This window comes from Podospora pseudoanserina (genome assembly GCF_035222485.1).
Source record: "Podospora pseudoanserina strain CBS 124.78 chromosome 7 map unlocalized CBS124.78p_7, whole genome shotgun sequence".
Taxonomy (NCBI): Eukaryota; Fungi; Ascomycota; class Sordariomycetes; order Sordariales; family Podosporaceae; genus Podospora; species Podospora pseudoanserina.
Window position 1 is genome coordinate 439,348 of NW_026946671.1, and position 12,338 is coordinate 451,685.

Below are 12,338 nucleotides of genomic sequence, written 5' to 3' on the forward strand. Positions count from 1 at the left end.
GAGAATGGCGCTTTTCCATTGAGGTATCATCTAATCATCACCCAAATCTTTTTTTGAACCCGTTAGAGACCCCCAAAATGCTAATGCTGTTGAAAAAAATCCGGAAAAAAGCATATTACACCATCAAAGCGATGGCGTGCACATGAAAAATATTAGGTAGGCGTTTAAGCCTTGTTGGCGTACTTCTCACGGAAGTACTTGGCAGCGTTGACCATGTGGGTGAGGGCACCCTTGACCTCGTCCCACTTGCGGGTCTTGAGACCGCAGTCGGGGTTGATCCAGAGCTGCTCGGGGCGGAGGAACTCGAGCATCTCCTCAATGCGCTGCTTGAACTCCTCCTCGGCGGGAACACGGGGGGAGTGGATGTCGTAGACACCGGGGCCGATGTGGCGGGGGTAGGCCTCGTCAATGAAGACCTTGAGGAGCTTGGCATCCGACTTGGAGTTCTCAATGGAGAGGACATCGGCATCGAGGGCAGCGATGGCGTGGAAGAAGTCCTGGAACTCGGAGTAGCAGAAGTGAGAGTGGATCTGGGTAGAGTCCTCAACACCGGCGGTGGCGAGCTTGAAGCTGTTGACGGCCCACTCGAGGTAGGCGTCACGCTCAGAGCCCTTGCGAAGGGGAAGACCCTCACGGAGGGCAGGCTCATCGACCTGGATGACGTAGATGCCGTTGGCCTCGAGATCGACGACCTCGTCACGGAGGGCCAGAGCAAGCTGCTGGCACTGGACGGACTGGTGGACGTCGACACGGGGGAAAGACCACCGCAAGCAGGTGACGGGGCCAGTAAGCATGCCCTTCATGGGCTTCTTGGAGATGGAGGCGGCATACTTGGACTCCTTGACGGTCATGGGAGCGGGGCGAGAGATGTCACCAACGATGATAGGGGGACGGACGCAACGAGAGCCATAAGACTGGACCCAGGCGTGGGTGGTGAAGACGTAGCCGTTGAGGCGCTCACCGAAGTACTGGACCATGTCGTTGCGCTCGGGCTCACCGTGGACGTAGACATCGAGGTCAAGCTCGTCCTGGATGGAGACGGCGAGGTCGATCTCCTTCTTGATGAAGCTGTCGTACTCCTCGGCGGAGATCTCACCCTTGGTGAACTTGTTGCGCTGGACGCGAATCTCGCTGGTCTGGGGGAAGGAACCAATGGTGGTGGTGGGGAAGAGGGGAAGGCTGAGGTGCTTCTTCTGCTGAGCATAGCGGGTGTCGAAACCGGACTTGCGGTTGTGCTGCTCAGGAGTGACGGCAGCCTGGCGCTCCTTGACCTTGGGGTCATTGGTGCGGGTGGACTCGGCACGAGCCTTGATGGCGGCGGCGTTGGCATCGAGCTCAGCGCGGACAGCCTCGGGGTTGGTGACAGCCTTGGCAAGGATGGCAACCTCCTTGACCTTCTCGGAAGCGAAAGAGAACCACTCATAGACATCAGTGGGGAGCTTCTTCTCGCTGGCGAGGGTGTGGGGGGTGTGGAGGAGAGAGCTAGAGGTGGCAACGATGACACGGTCCTCGCCGAGGGCCTTGATGGCGGTCTGGAGGAGGTCGAGCGACTTGGCGAAGTCGTTCTTCCAGATGTTTCTGCCGTCAACGACACCGGCAGAGAGGATCTGAGAGGGGCCGAGCTGCTTGATCACAGGCTCGAGCTGCTCGGGGTTGCGGACAAGGTCGACGTGGATACCCTTGGCGGCAGAGAAAGCGGGGAGGACGTCAAAGTTGTGGACGATGTCACCGAAGTAGGTGGCAACGACGAGGGAGGGGATGGCATCACCAGCAGCGGCGAAAGCCTCATAGGCGGGCTTGAAAGCAGCCTTGACCTCGGGGGCGAGATCGAAGACGAGGGTGGGCTCGTCAATCTGGACGGTCTCGGCACCGGCGGCCTTGAGGGCCTTCAGGAGCTCGACGTAGACGGGGACGAGCTTGTCAAGGAGAGAGATGGGGTTGACGGAAGAGCCACGGTCAGCCTTGCCGAGGGCAAGGAAAGAGACGGGGCCGACAAGGACGGGTCTGGTGATAATGCCAGCCTCCTTGGCCTCGAGGAACTCGCGGACGGGCTTGGGGTTCTCGGCAAGGGAGAAGGTCTGGTTGTCCTGGAGGGTAGGCTTGACGTAGTGGTAGTTGGAGTCAAACCACTTGACCATCTCGAGGGCGGGGACATCGACACCGCCCTTCTGGTGGCCACGGCCCATGGCGAAGTACTCATCGAGAGGGGAGAGCTTCTGCTTGGTGTAGCGTTCGGGAACAGCCTGTTGTGGGAGAGGTGGGTCAGCAAACAAGCCCGAGAGCAATTGACCGAGAGAGAGAGAAGCTTACATTGAAGAACTGGATGTGGTCAAGGACGTGGTCGTAGTGAGCGAAGTCGTTGGAGGGGATGATGTCTACACCGGCATCCTTCTGGATCTTCCAGTGGGCGAGACGGAGTCTCTTGCCCTCCTCGAGGAGAGCCTCCTGGGAGATCTTGTCGGCCCAGTAAGCCTCGTTGGCCTTCTTGAGGTCACGAAGGACGCCCATACGGCTGTAGGAAAGATATCGAGTTAGCAACCTTATCAGTGCCCAAAGCCGTCAGAGGAAGGAGCAATTGAAGCTTACGGGAAACCCAGCACGGATGATTGAACCATATTGATGGCTGTGAGGTGTATCTGGGATTTGAAGAGGGAGATGGTGTTGTTGGTTCACAGTGACCTGTTCCTTGAGCCTGGCTGGAGTGACAGACGCAAAGAGGGAGTGTGAAAAGTGGGATGAGGAGAGAAGGAGAGAAAGAAGGGTTGACTTGAGCGGGGGAAGAAAGAAATAAGTAGTGCCCAGAGGGGAATGGAACCGAACGAGTCGGCCTGCAGGAGGGGGGGCAATTTTGAGTTACTCGGGCAGGGGCCAGCCTCAGCACTGGAGTGACTGGCAGTGTCAACGGGGCCGTAATCGGTGGGGGTTCCCACCGCTTGTTCGGAGCCCGACCGCCTTTGGATGGACTGGATGGACTGGAGACATCAAAGTGATGAGGTCCATGTCTCAGGTTCTTCTGCCCCTACCGTTTCTTGCAGCATTGGCATCGCAGCTCAGGTTCTAAACTAGCTATCGAGAGCTCCCATAGAGAGCTTGCTTGCATGGGGATTGGGCATTGGGAGGTTCGGCACTCAGGTCTCGGGGCTCACTAATGGTGGGGCAGCAAAGACGGAGGATGGAAAGCTTCAATCAACAATTCGGGGTCTTCGGGGCTTTGCTGTTAGGTAGGTTCGGAGTAGTCGTCACCACGGGACAGACAGCTTCAGGTCACTGAGTGACGGATCGACACCACCACACGGTAAGCTGGAGCTCAGGTACACTCCGTTTCTGTGTGACCTGGAGTACCCTGCTTGGGACCCCCGTTTACAAGTGAACGCTATCGATGGTGCAAATGATGTGACCCAAGGCCCGAGTCGACCGGGTTTTTCTCCCAGCCAGTCAATCTTTGACGCTCCGCGAACCGGGCTCCAGCAGAGTGGCCATATGCAGACTAGACCGATGTATTGTCACCGACAACGCTCCGGGTCGCGGGGTGTTTTAGTGAGGGGCAGAGAAAAAAAAATAAAGTAGGTACGGAGTACAACCTTTGTGTTGGAGAGGTACATAACCCACCGTTCCGTCCCCTCGGACGCCCCTGCCCTGGGCTCTTCAAAGGGATGGCATTCCTCCAGTCTTTCACGTCGAGAATGACACCGGCCAACAATACTATCCTAGACAATCGGAGGCGAGTGAATTGTTCAACAGCAAGACAAGAGTCGATCCCGGTTCAGTGACAGATGCGGGGCCGGAGTAAGCAGCTCAAAAAGCCAGGTTGACCCCCGCCCCTCCACAATTTCAATGCTGCAGGTGTGAGGTGAGGGGTGCCTCAGGCTGGTCAGAGCGTTGAAAAGCCAAAAATGCACCGAAAGTACGGAATGAGAAAAATGTCTCCGCCGGTTTTCTTGTTGATAACAGTTTGAACCCGATATGCGCATACCGCATTGGTGGATATGCATCACCTCGGTATTATGTATCTATCAGAGCTAATTACTTTGGTATGATGAACTCAGCCACACTCATGATGGAGCTTGGTCGTTCGAGCGACTTTCGACGCGCGTGGCTTGCACAGTGCAAGGCTTTGGCTCTTCGTCATCATCCCAACTGGAACTTGTCAAGTGCCAAACCTCCATTGGCAGCTCCGCTTGCTCATTTCACAGAGCTAATCTCATTAATTACTGCTTTTGATTGATTGATCTTTCCTTGATACATATCTGTCTCTCTCTCTCTCTCTCTTTGCAATAATCGCAGCCAACTGGCGACGGCCTGTTGTTTTGCCCTGCGATTACCGTGTTGCCCCTTTTCCATCTGTCGTAATTCCGCAGTCTCATCGTCAACCTTGTTCGCCGTCGTCGTCTCCGTTCCCGTAGCCGCTCCCGATCGAACCGACGCGGTCATCGCTCGACGACATCATGTACTCGAATCCCAATTCGTTCCTGGGCGGGAACAGCCAACGCCCAGGGCAACCGCAGTATGGCAATCAGTTTGGCGCAGGAGCTGGTCAACCACAACTGCAGCAGCCAGGTCCATTTGCTCCTCAACCGACTGGCTTCGGTCAACAGCCGGCCCTGCAGCAACAGTACACTGGATATCCAGGCCTGCAGGCCCCTCAACCTACCGGCCAACTTCAGCCTCAGTTCACAGGCTTTGGTCAAGCTCCCCAGCAAAATGTTGGAGCAGCGGCACCCCCTATGCCGGCTATGCCTCAGCAGTTCCAGCAACAGTTTCAACAGCAACAGCAGCAGTTCCAGCAACAACCACAACAGACATCGAGCCCTTTCGGCGCCACCCCGAGCCAGCAGCCTCCTGCTTCGGCTTTGGCCCCCCCTGCTCCCCCCATGAAGCCCCAGCCGACCGGCTTCCACGAGATGGCTGCCTCCTTCCAGACTGCTGGAGGCTCGAAATCGACAGCCAGTGCTCCGAGAAAGACCAACAAGATTCCCAACATCCGCCTCTCATTCATCACCGCACAAGACCAAGCCAAGTTTGAGACGCTGTTTAAGTCTGCTGTGGGGGATGGACAGACCACCATGACTGGCGAGAAGGCCAGGGATCTTCTCTTGCGTTCAAGGCTGGATGGAGACTCCCTGTCTCATATTTGGTGAGTCTGGTGCTTGCTGGCGCATATACGTATCAAACCAATACTGACAGCTTGACTTAGGACGTTGGCTGATACCACGAGATCGGGACAGTTGCATTTCCCCGAATTTGCTCTCGCCATGTATCTCTGCAATCTCAAGCTTACCGGAAAGACTCTCCCCGAACACCTTCCTGAGAACATCAAGAATGAGGTGTCAAGTATGGTAGATATCATCAACTTCAGCGTTGCAGAGGAGGCTGCCAATGCCTCTGATTTGGGAATCAGGCAGAACACCGCCACTCCTCCTGTTATCCAGCACCCTCAGCCGCAGCCATCGAACTCTCAACTTCTCCAGGCGCAAATGACGGGATTTCCTAGTCAACAAACCGGATTTTTGGGTGCTCAGCCAACGGGGATGCCCCAGGCGACAGGTTATACTGGTCCCCGGCCGCCCATGCCTCCAATGCCCACCGGTTTTGGTTCGTCATTGACCCCGAACGCTGGTCCGGGCGGGATGGTTGCGCCTCTGAATGCTCAGCCTACTGGTATTCCTGGCCAGTGGGGTCTTGTGAATACGCCAGCAACGGGTCTCCCTCTCATTGACGCCCTCCAGGCTCGCATGATGCCCCAGCAAGGCCGTGAGCAGCAGACATATACCACCGCCGGTCTGCAAGGAAACGCGGTCATTCCCTGGGCTATCACCAAAGACGAGAAGACCAGATACGATAGTCTTTTCCGTGCCTGGGACGGCCTTCACAAGGGCTACATCTCTGGTGATCAAGCGATTGAAATCTTGGGCCAGAGTGGTTTGGAGAAGCCCGATCTCGAACGTGTGTGGACACTGGCAGATAATGGAAACAAGGGCCGCCTCGATATGGATGAATTTGCCGTGGCGATGCACTTGATTTATCGCAAACTGAACGGGTATCCTGTTCCCAACCAGTTGCCTCCCGAGCTTGTTCCTCCATCAACCAGGAACTTCAACCAGTCCATTGGTATGGTAAAGAACATGCTTCACCAGGAATCCGAGTATCGCAAAAATTCTGGCGCCGCCTTGCTACCTCAGAAGACCGGTGTCAGTTACCTCAAAGGCCACTCCTTTAAGGGAGCCGGAGCTGGCTTTGGCAACCGCAAGGATGCCACGGTCTTCAAGAACAACGACGAAGAGGTGGGCTATCGTTCGAGCGCCCGACGTAGGGTTGGCAACAACTCGCCTCGTCCAGAGTCGCCAGCTTCCGTCAACTCTAGTGAGGAGCTCAGTATTGAGCAGCTCCGCAAGAAAATCAAGGAGAAGCAAGTCTTGCTCGATGCTATGGATTTTGCTGACGAGAAGCATGCGGAGGAGGATGACATTCTTGACAGGCGTGACCGCCGCGAAGCTGACGAGCTTTACAGGCGCATCAGGAGAATTCAGGAGGATATCGATAACCACCCAGACGCTTCTCTCATCAGCGCTGACTCAGATGCTGAGAGGAGAGCATTGAAGCGCCAGCTGCAAAACCTGACTGACAAGATCCCAGATCTGGCGTCCCAGGTTAGGAAAACTGAGAAGGCGATTGCTGATGCTAGGCTGGAACTGTTCCGCCTCAGGGATGCCAAGGCTCACCCATCCAGCGCTGCGGCCATCATTGGCACTGGTCCGGGCGGTACCGTCACCGAATCTGACAGGCTCAAGGCTCGGGCCAAGGCTATGATGCAGCAGCGCACTGCAGCCCTTACAGGAAAGAAGATCGAAGTCAGCAACGACGATCTGGACGCCCCCAAGCGACTCGAGGAGGAAAGCATCAAGATCCGAACCGAGAAGGAGAACAATGAGCGGATGGTCCGTGATGTGGAAGACAGTGTTCGCGAGTTTGCCAAGGGCATTGAGGACAATATGAAAGAGGGTGCTCAAGATTCTACTACCGAGCATGAGAAGCGTCGCTGGGAAGATGGTCTGGGTGTGGAGGATGAGGTCAGGGATTTCATCTACGACCTCCAGCGATCTAGCCGTGCTGCTCGCATCAGATCACAGGACCGCCAGGGCGGGCGTCAACCTACCCAGGAACCCACCAGAGCTGAGGCACCACCATCTGCTCGCTCTGTGAGCCCTGCAGTCTCTCGCACATCGACTCCAAGTGCCCCAGCTGCAGGCGGTGGCTCGTACTCTTCCTACAAGACTCCGGAGGAGCGGGCCGCTTTTATCAAGCAGCAGGCCGAGCAGCGCATGGCGGAGCGTCTCGCTGCCTTGGGCATTAAGGCTCCCACCAAGCCTGGCGAGACTGCGGCCCAGCGGATGGAGCGTGAGCGGGCTGAGCGAGCCGCCAAACTGCGACAGGCCGAGGAGGAAGATGCCCGTCGCGAGGCTGAGAGACAAGCAAGAATTGCTGAGGAGACTGGGGCCCCCGCGCCAGCCGCCCAAGCTGCTGTTCCAAAGCCAGAGGGCAAGAAGCCACCTCCACCCCCTAGCCGAAAGACCCCCAAGGTTGATGACAGGCGGGCCGAGGAGGAGGCCGCAGCGAGGAAGGCGGAGGAGGGACGTCTTGAGCGCGAGCGTGGCGAGCAGGAGCGTCAGACTCGGGAACTTGAGTAAGTGTTGAACCAGATTGGTTTGTTTACAATTCTTACTAACGCCATTCTAGGGAACGCGCAAAGGATCAGGAAGACGAGCTGGCCAAGGAGCGTGCCGAGGCCGATGCCCGTCTGAAAGCACTTGAAGAGCAAGTCCGCCAAGGCAAGCTCAAGAAGGAAGAGGAGAAGCGCAAGAAAAAGGCAGCGATGGCTGAGGCAAAGGAGCAAGAAGCCAAGCTTGCCCAGCGCCGTGCTGAGATTGAAGCCGCCCGCAAGCGGGAAGAAGAGCTTCGCAAGCAGCTTGAGGCTCTAGATGTCGAGGACAGCTCATCCGACGATGATGAAGGCCCTGAGCAGATTACCCCTCAGGCCTCGACACCTACCTTGGGCGGCAGCCAAGTGGGCGGTAGCCAGGAGATCGAGCCTGCCCCGCCTACCCCGGTGCCGGCTCCCGTGCAGTCTCCTCCCCAGATTGTCACCTCTAGCCCTGCCGAGACGGAGAGCCGCAATCCCTATTTCAGAATGAGAGCACAGGCTGCCGAGACAACTCCGGCGCCGCCAGCACCCCCAGCTCCTGTTGCTCCCCCGCCGCCTCCACAGCCAGATGTTTCGACCAACCCCTTCCACCGCATGACACAGGCGGCCGCGGCCCCTGCTCCATCCGGCCCGGTCTCTAGGAAGCGTCCCGAAGATGATGGATGGGGATCCGACAAGGAGGACGACGACGAGGATTCGGATGACGACAGACCGGGACAGGGCGCTGCTCACCTCGCCTCGATCTTGTTCGGCACCATGGCGCCCCCTCGGCCGCTGTCGGCTACGGGCGACAAGTCTGCCGCTGCGTCTCCTCCGGTGATCTCACCTGTTGCTTCGCCTCCTCCAGCTATCCCTAGCCCTACTGCTGCGGGAGCCCCCCCGGCACCACCCCCGCCTCCGCCCATGCCCGGGATGGGTGCGCCGCCTCCGCCGCCACCTCCTCCCCCGATGCCCGGGTCTGGGGCACCGGCTGCTCCTCCTCCGCCTCCACCTCCCGCTCCAGGTGGCGCGCCTCCCCCTCCCCCTCCTCCTCCTCCGCCGCCGGGAGGAGCGCCTGCGCCTCCTGCTCCTGCGGGTGGTAGGCCGGCGGCGTTCTTGGGGGAGATTCAAGCTGGAAGGGCTCTCAGGAAGACGCAGACCAAGGACAAGAGCGGGGCTGCTGTTGCGGGACGGGTGCTGGATTAATGATGGGGGTTTCTTACAAGGGCTGTTACACCCGAGGTTTTTTTGCTTGCTGCGGCTGGAAGGAAAATGGTTTCTGGGGGTATAGGGGGGAGGTTGGGGTTACTGTTGTGGTGAGTACCTAATATCGGGATTTGTGCATGTGTCTGTGGATGGTTGTGCGGCTACCACTCGGCCGGCATGTTGTGCGAGGGTGGTGGTCCAGCCATCATCTTTTTGTTTCTGAGGGGTGTACAACATGATGGGTGGGGATGGGGGTGAGAGTGGAAAGGGTGGCGTGTAGTGAAGCTCTGGTATGGTTGGGGGAGGAGGGTAGGAGTATATGCTGGGTCAGTTAGGTAGCTTTTTTCTTAGGTTTTTGAGAATGAAAACTGTTTTTCTATATTGGAGTTTTAGCAACCGTCGAGGCCTTTTCAAAACAGGCAGAATTATGTGACAATGGTATGTCAAATTATCGCCACATTTGTGGTTCCTTAACTTTCATTCCCGAGGGGCTCCGGGGGGGTTGGGTTGGGTTCAAGGGAAAGGGGGGCGATCGGAATTTTGTTGAGATGGATGATGGGTTGCCGAATTATGGGGTTACGGGGGGGAAGAATGGAAGCTGGGTAACTACGAATGTTGAAATGGAAAGGGCTGGGGAGTAAGTCAAATTGATGATGGTTCAAGAACGGATAAGGGAAGCTAGTTATCTGTATATCGAGCTGGCGGTTGCTTGTTCAGCTGAGGAAAGACATGGTTTGTTTGTGTTCAAGTGGTGTGTATGTTGTTGCTCAGGGAGGATGAGACCAGGCATGGGGGCTGTTAGTTTCATGCGGACAGGATGCAGTGCTAGAGGTTTGAGTAAGATGGGGTTTGAGGTTGAGACATTAGATCTGCTTTGTGCGAGGCTGTTGCTTTTGGGGGTGGTGGTTGACTGGTTGCTTCAACGGCATCCCGGTTTGGATCCCTTTTTTCGTCTCTGAAGGGAGGATGCCCCCCCATCTCAGTTGAGCCTCGCACCTGCCTGGCGCGAACCCTGAGGGTTTGCCTCACTAACTGGTGGATATTCACCTTATGGTTGCCGGCAGATTCTGAGCACGATGATATACAGAGACCTTTCTCGGACGTCAAGGCTGCTGGGTGTCTGGTCAGTGATTCTGAAGACCATTGTCCTGTCTCTAGCTTCTTGAGCGCTTGGGAACTGGTTCCCGCAGTGGGCTCTCGCCTAGTAAATCAGGGGGAACTTGTGATTAATGGGCTGCGGTGCGGTGCGGTCGTGAGGGCTACGCTTCGTCGGACATGATAGTGAGGCGGGCGGACTGTGGATATCTTCTTCGTTGAGGCATACGAACTGGCAAATGGAAGAGGTTCTCGGTTTACCCGTGCCGCTTTTTTCGCCGTTTTGCGTGCTTGCCTGCCAGAGATAGATGGGCTTCATCTTCATCGGGTGGGACTTCATTGATGGCGGTTGCGGAAGTCCATTTTGGTGGATAGTTCTCCTCGTCATCAGGCGAGTGGGCAAGTCCTTCGGCAACGAGTCTGTCCTCCTTTCTCCTCAGAGGGCATTCTTGCTGGCTCAAGGTCGGAAAGAGGTATCCGTAGTTACCTTGGGCTCTCTCTCCTTCATAAACCTAGATCATGGGGCTCATCAACGGTGGATCTCTGTTCCATGAGTTGGCAAACCTTGAGCAAATCACTTTCTCTCTTGCTCAGAAGATACTCCGCGATATCTCTGTCTAGACCTTTTGCTCTTCTCGTTTACCTCTCCAATCCCCAATGGATGGGAAACCCACGGTTGTTGATTACAGTAGACTATTATGGTGGATATCTCGACACTCTCCCATATTATAAGGCTTATTACTCGGTGGGACCTCCTCCCCTCCCTTTATGTGAGCTGGCAAGCTCCTGACAAATTACCTTTTCTTTCCCAAGAGACGTTTCCTGTCACTTGCATTTCTTGCGTGCTTCCTTCGTTAGGTCTCTTTGCCCCCATCTCACATGGACCTCCTTCCTCCCCCCTTCAGTGTGTGTGAGCTGGCAACCTCCCAGCAAGTCAACCCCCTTTTTTTTCGTGTTTTTTTTTCGGTCAAACTCCCCCCTTTGATAGGTTAAATTGAGATAAATGTGGATATCGGGTCGTTGATTCGTAGGGCGTTGTCCTATCATGTCCTGAAGCCGTTGATTTGCAGCAACAAAGTTAAGGTAGGTCATGCACAAGCGAGAGAGAGAGAGTTGTGTCTTGTAAGGCAGACAGCCGTTTGGTGTAAAGATATCAAAAAAATCCAGGAGGTTGGGAAGGGAGAGAGTGTTGGGCAAAGGGGTGTGTGGGTGTGTGCGGTGGCGGCGGCTCAAGAAGTTAGGTGCCAATTGCGTTACTTCGTTTCTTTGCTTGTGTGCTGATTGTCTTTGCATACACATGGGCTTTCTTACATGAAAGTTGAGCTTGAGGGGGAGTGGTTTATTGGTTGGATGGGTGAGCGAGCGGGAAGGATTTTCTTGCCCTGTCGAGGAATGATGATGATGACGATGATGATGATGATGATGATGATGATGATGATGATGATGATGATGATGATAAAGAGGGGATAACAAACTTCAATCCCTAGATCTTGAGATCAGATACACACAAAGAATATGGGGTGATGGAAGATGCAAGCGAAAATGGGCCGAGATGGAAATGGATCCCTTGACCTGCAAGAGGTGTATAGCTGCAGATGGGGAATATGCAGATGTAGTGGATGTCTGTCTGTCTGTTCGTTCTACTCTACATTGGACAGATACCTTACCTTAACCGCCCGCCGGCTCGTCTGGGGGACAGGCAGCAAAACGTCAAAGTGTGAAACACGCCTATGCAGTCGGTTTGGGTGGAGGGAGATATCCTTCGGACTTTCTACTACAGTGATAGCTATCAAGCAGTATTTTGTTTGCCGGCTTGTACATGTCACCTGGATGTCAACGAGGTTCGAGAGCCATGCGAGCACACAGACTCGAGGGAGCAACGATGGGCCCAGGGATGATTGAATCGTCAAGGGAAAAATCCAACGGTCGGTCGCAGAAGAGGCAAAGGAAGAGACGCTGATGTGTTGGCTCGATCCAAGGTGTGGTTCAGGGTGTGATCGGGACACGGATGGAAATTCCTTCGGGGATATAAATGGATATTTTCCTTATAGGGTTTTGCAGGCACGGGGATCACACGGTTCGCTTCTTCTGCTTCTTCAGGTTCCCATCCTTGTCTTGCTCCGGCTCTTGAACCCGTAGAGCAGATATGGTAACGCGTGGTGGGGAATGGTGGAGGAGGGGTTCAGCTGGTGTGGACTGGACGTCGAAATAAAATAAATAAATTCCTGTGAATTGGCCGTGAATGTGTGAAGCGGTGGTGTGAGCTGGGCTTTGCCAGGATCTTAATTACCGCCAGTATAGTCCGGGTCAGTGCCCTGTTTGAAGTTGAGTCACGCCTTGGGAAGCCATCACTATTAGT

The 12,338-nt window shown here is 55.6% G+C and overlaps 2 protein-coding genes across 2 annotated transcripts; one reads left to right on the forward strand and one right to left on the reverse strand.

Moving 5' to 3' along the window:
* Positions 1-164: 164 nt before the first annotated feature.
* MET6 (methionine-synthesizing 5-methyltetrahydropteroyltriglutamate--homocysteine methyltransferase) lies at positions 165-3,231 on the reverse strand (the record flags this gene model as incomplete). Its single annotated transcript, XM_062950431.1, has 3 exons — positions 2,587-3,231; positions 2,311-2,512; positions 165-2,243 (listed from the first exon to the last, which is right to left on the reverse strand). Exons 1-3 carry the CDS (start codon positions 2,613-2,615, stop codon positions 165-167), a joined length of 2,310 nt encoding a protein of 769 aa, XP_062796458.1. The 5' UTR covers positions 2,616-3,231.
* Positions 3,232-3,728: 497 nt separating this feature from the next.
* PAN1 (actin organization and endocytosis protein) lies at positions 3,729-9,185 on the forward strand. Its single transcript, XM_062950432.1, has 3 exons — positions 3,729-5,134; positions 5,195-7,681; positions 7,735-9,185. Exons 1-3 carry the CDS (start codon positions 4,446-4,448, stop codon positions 8,882-8,884), a joined length of 4,326 nt encoding a protein of 1,441 aa, XP_062796459.1. The 5' UTR covers positions 3,729-4,445; the 3' UTR covers positions 8,885-9,185.
* The last annotated feature ends 3,153 nt before the right edge of the window (positions 9,186-12,338 follow it).

Excerpts from the sequence above, each read along its gene's own strand:
- PAN1 (XM_062950432.1), top strand. The coding sequence starts at position 4,446 with ATGTACTCGAATCCCAATTCGTTCCTGGGCGGGAACAGCCAACGCCCA. Across the intron at positions 5,135-5,194 it reads GACTCCCTGTCTCATATTTG|GACGTTGGCTGATACCACGA; the intron begins GTGAGTCTGGTG and ends AGCTTGACTTAG. Across the intron at positions 7,682-7,734 it reads CGTCAGACTCGGGAACTTGA|GGAACGCGCAAAGGATCAGG; the intron begins GTAAGTGTTGAA and ends ACGCCATTCTAG.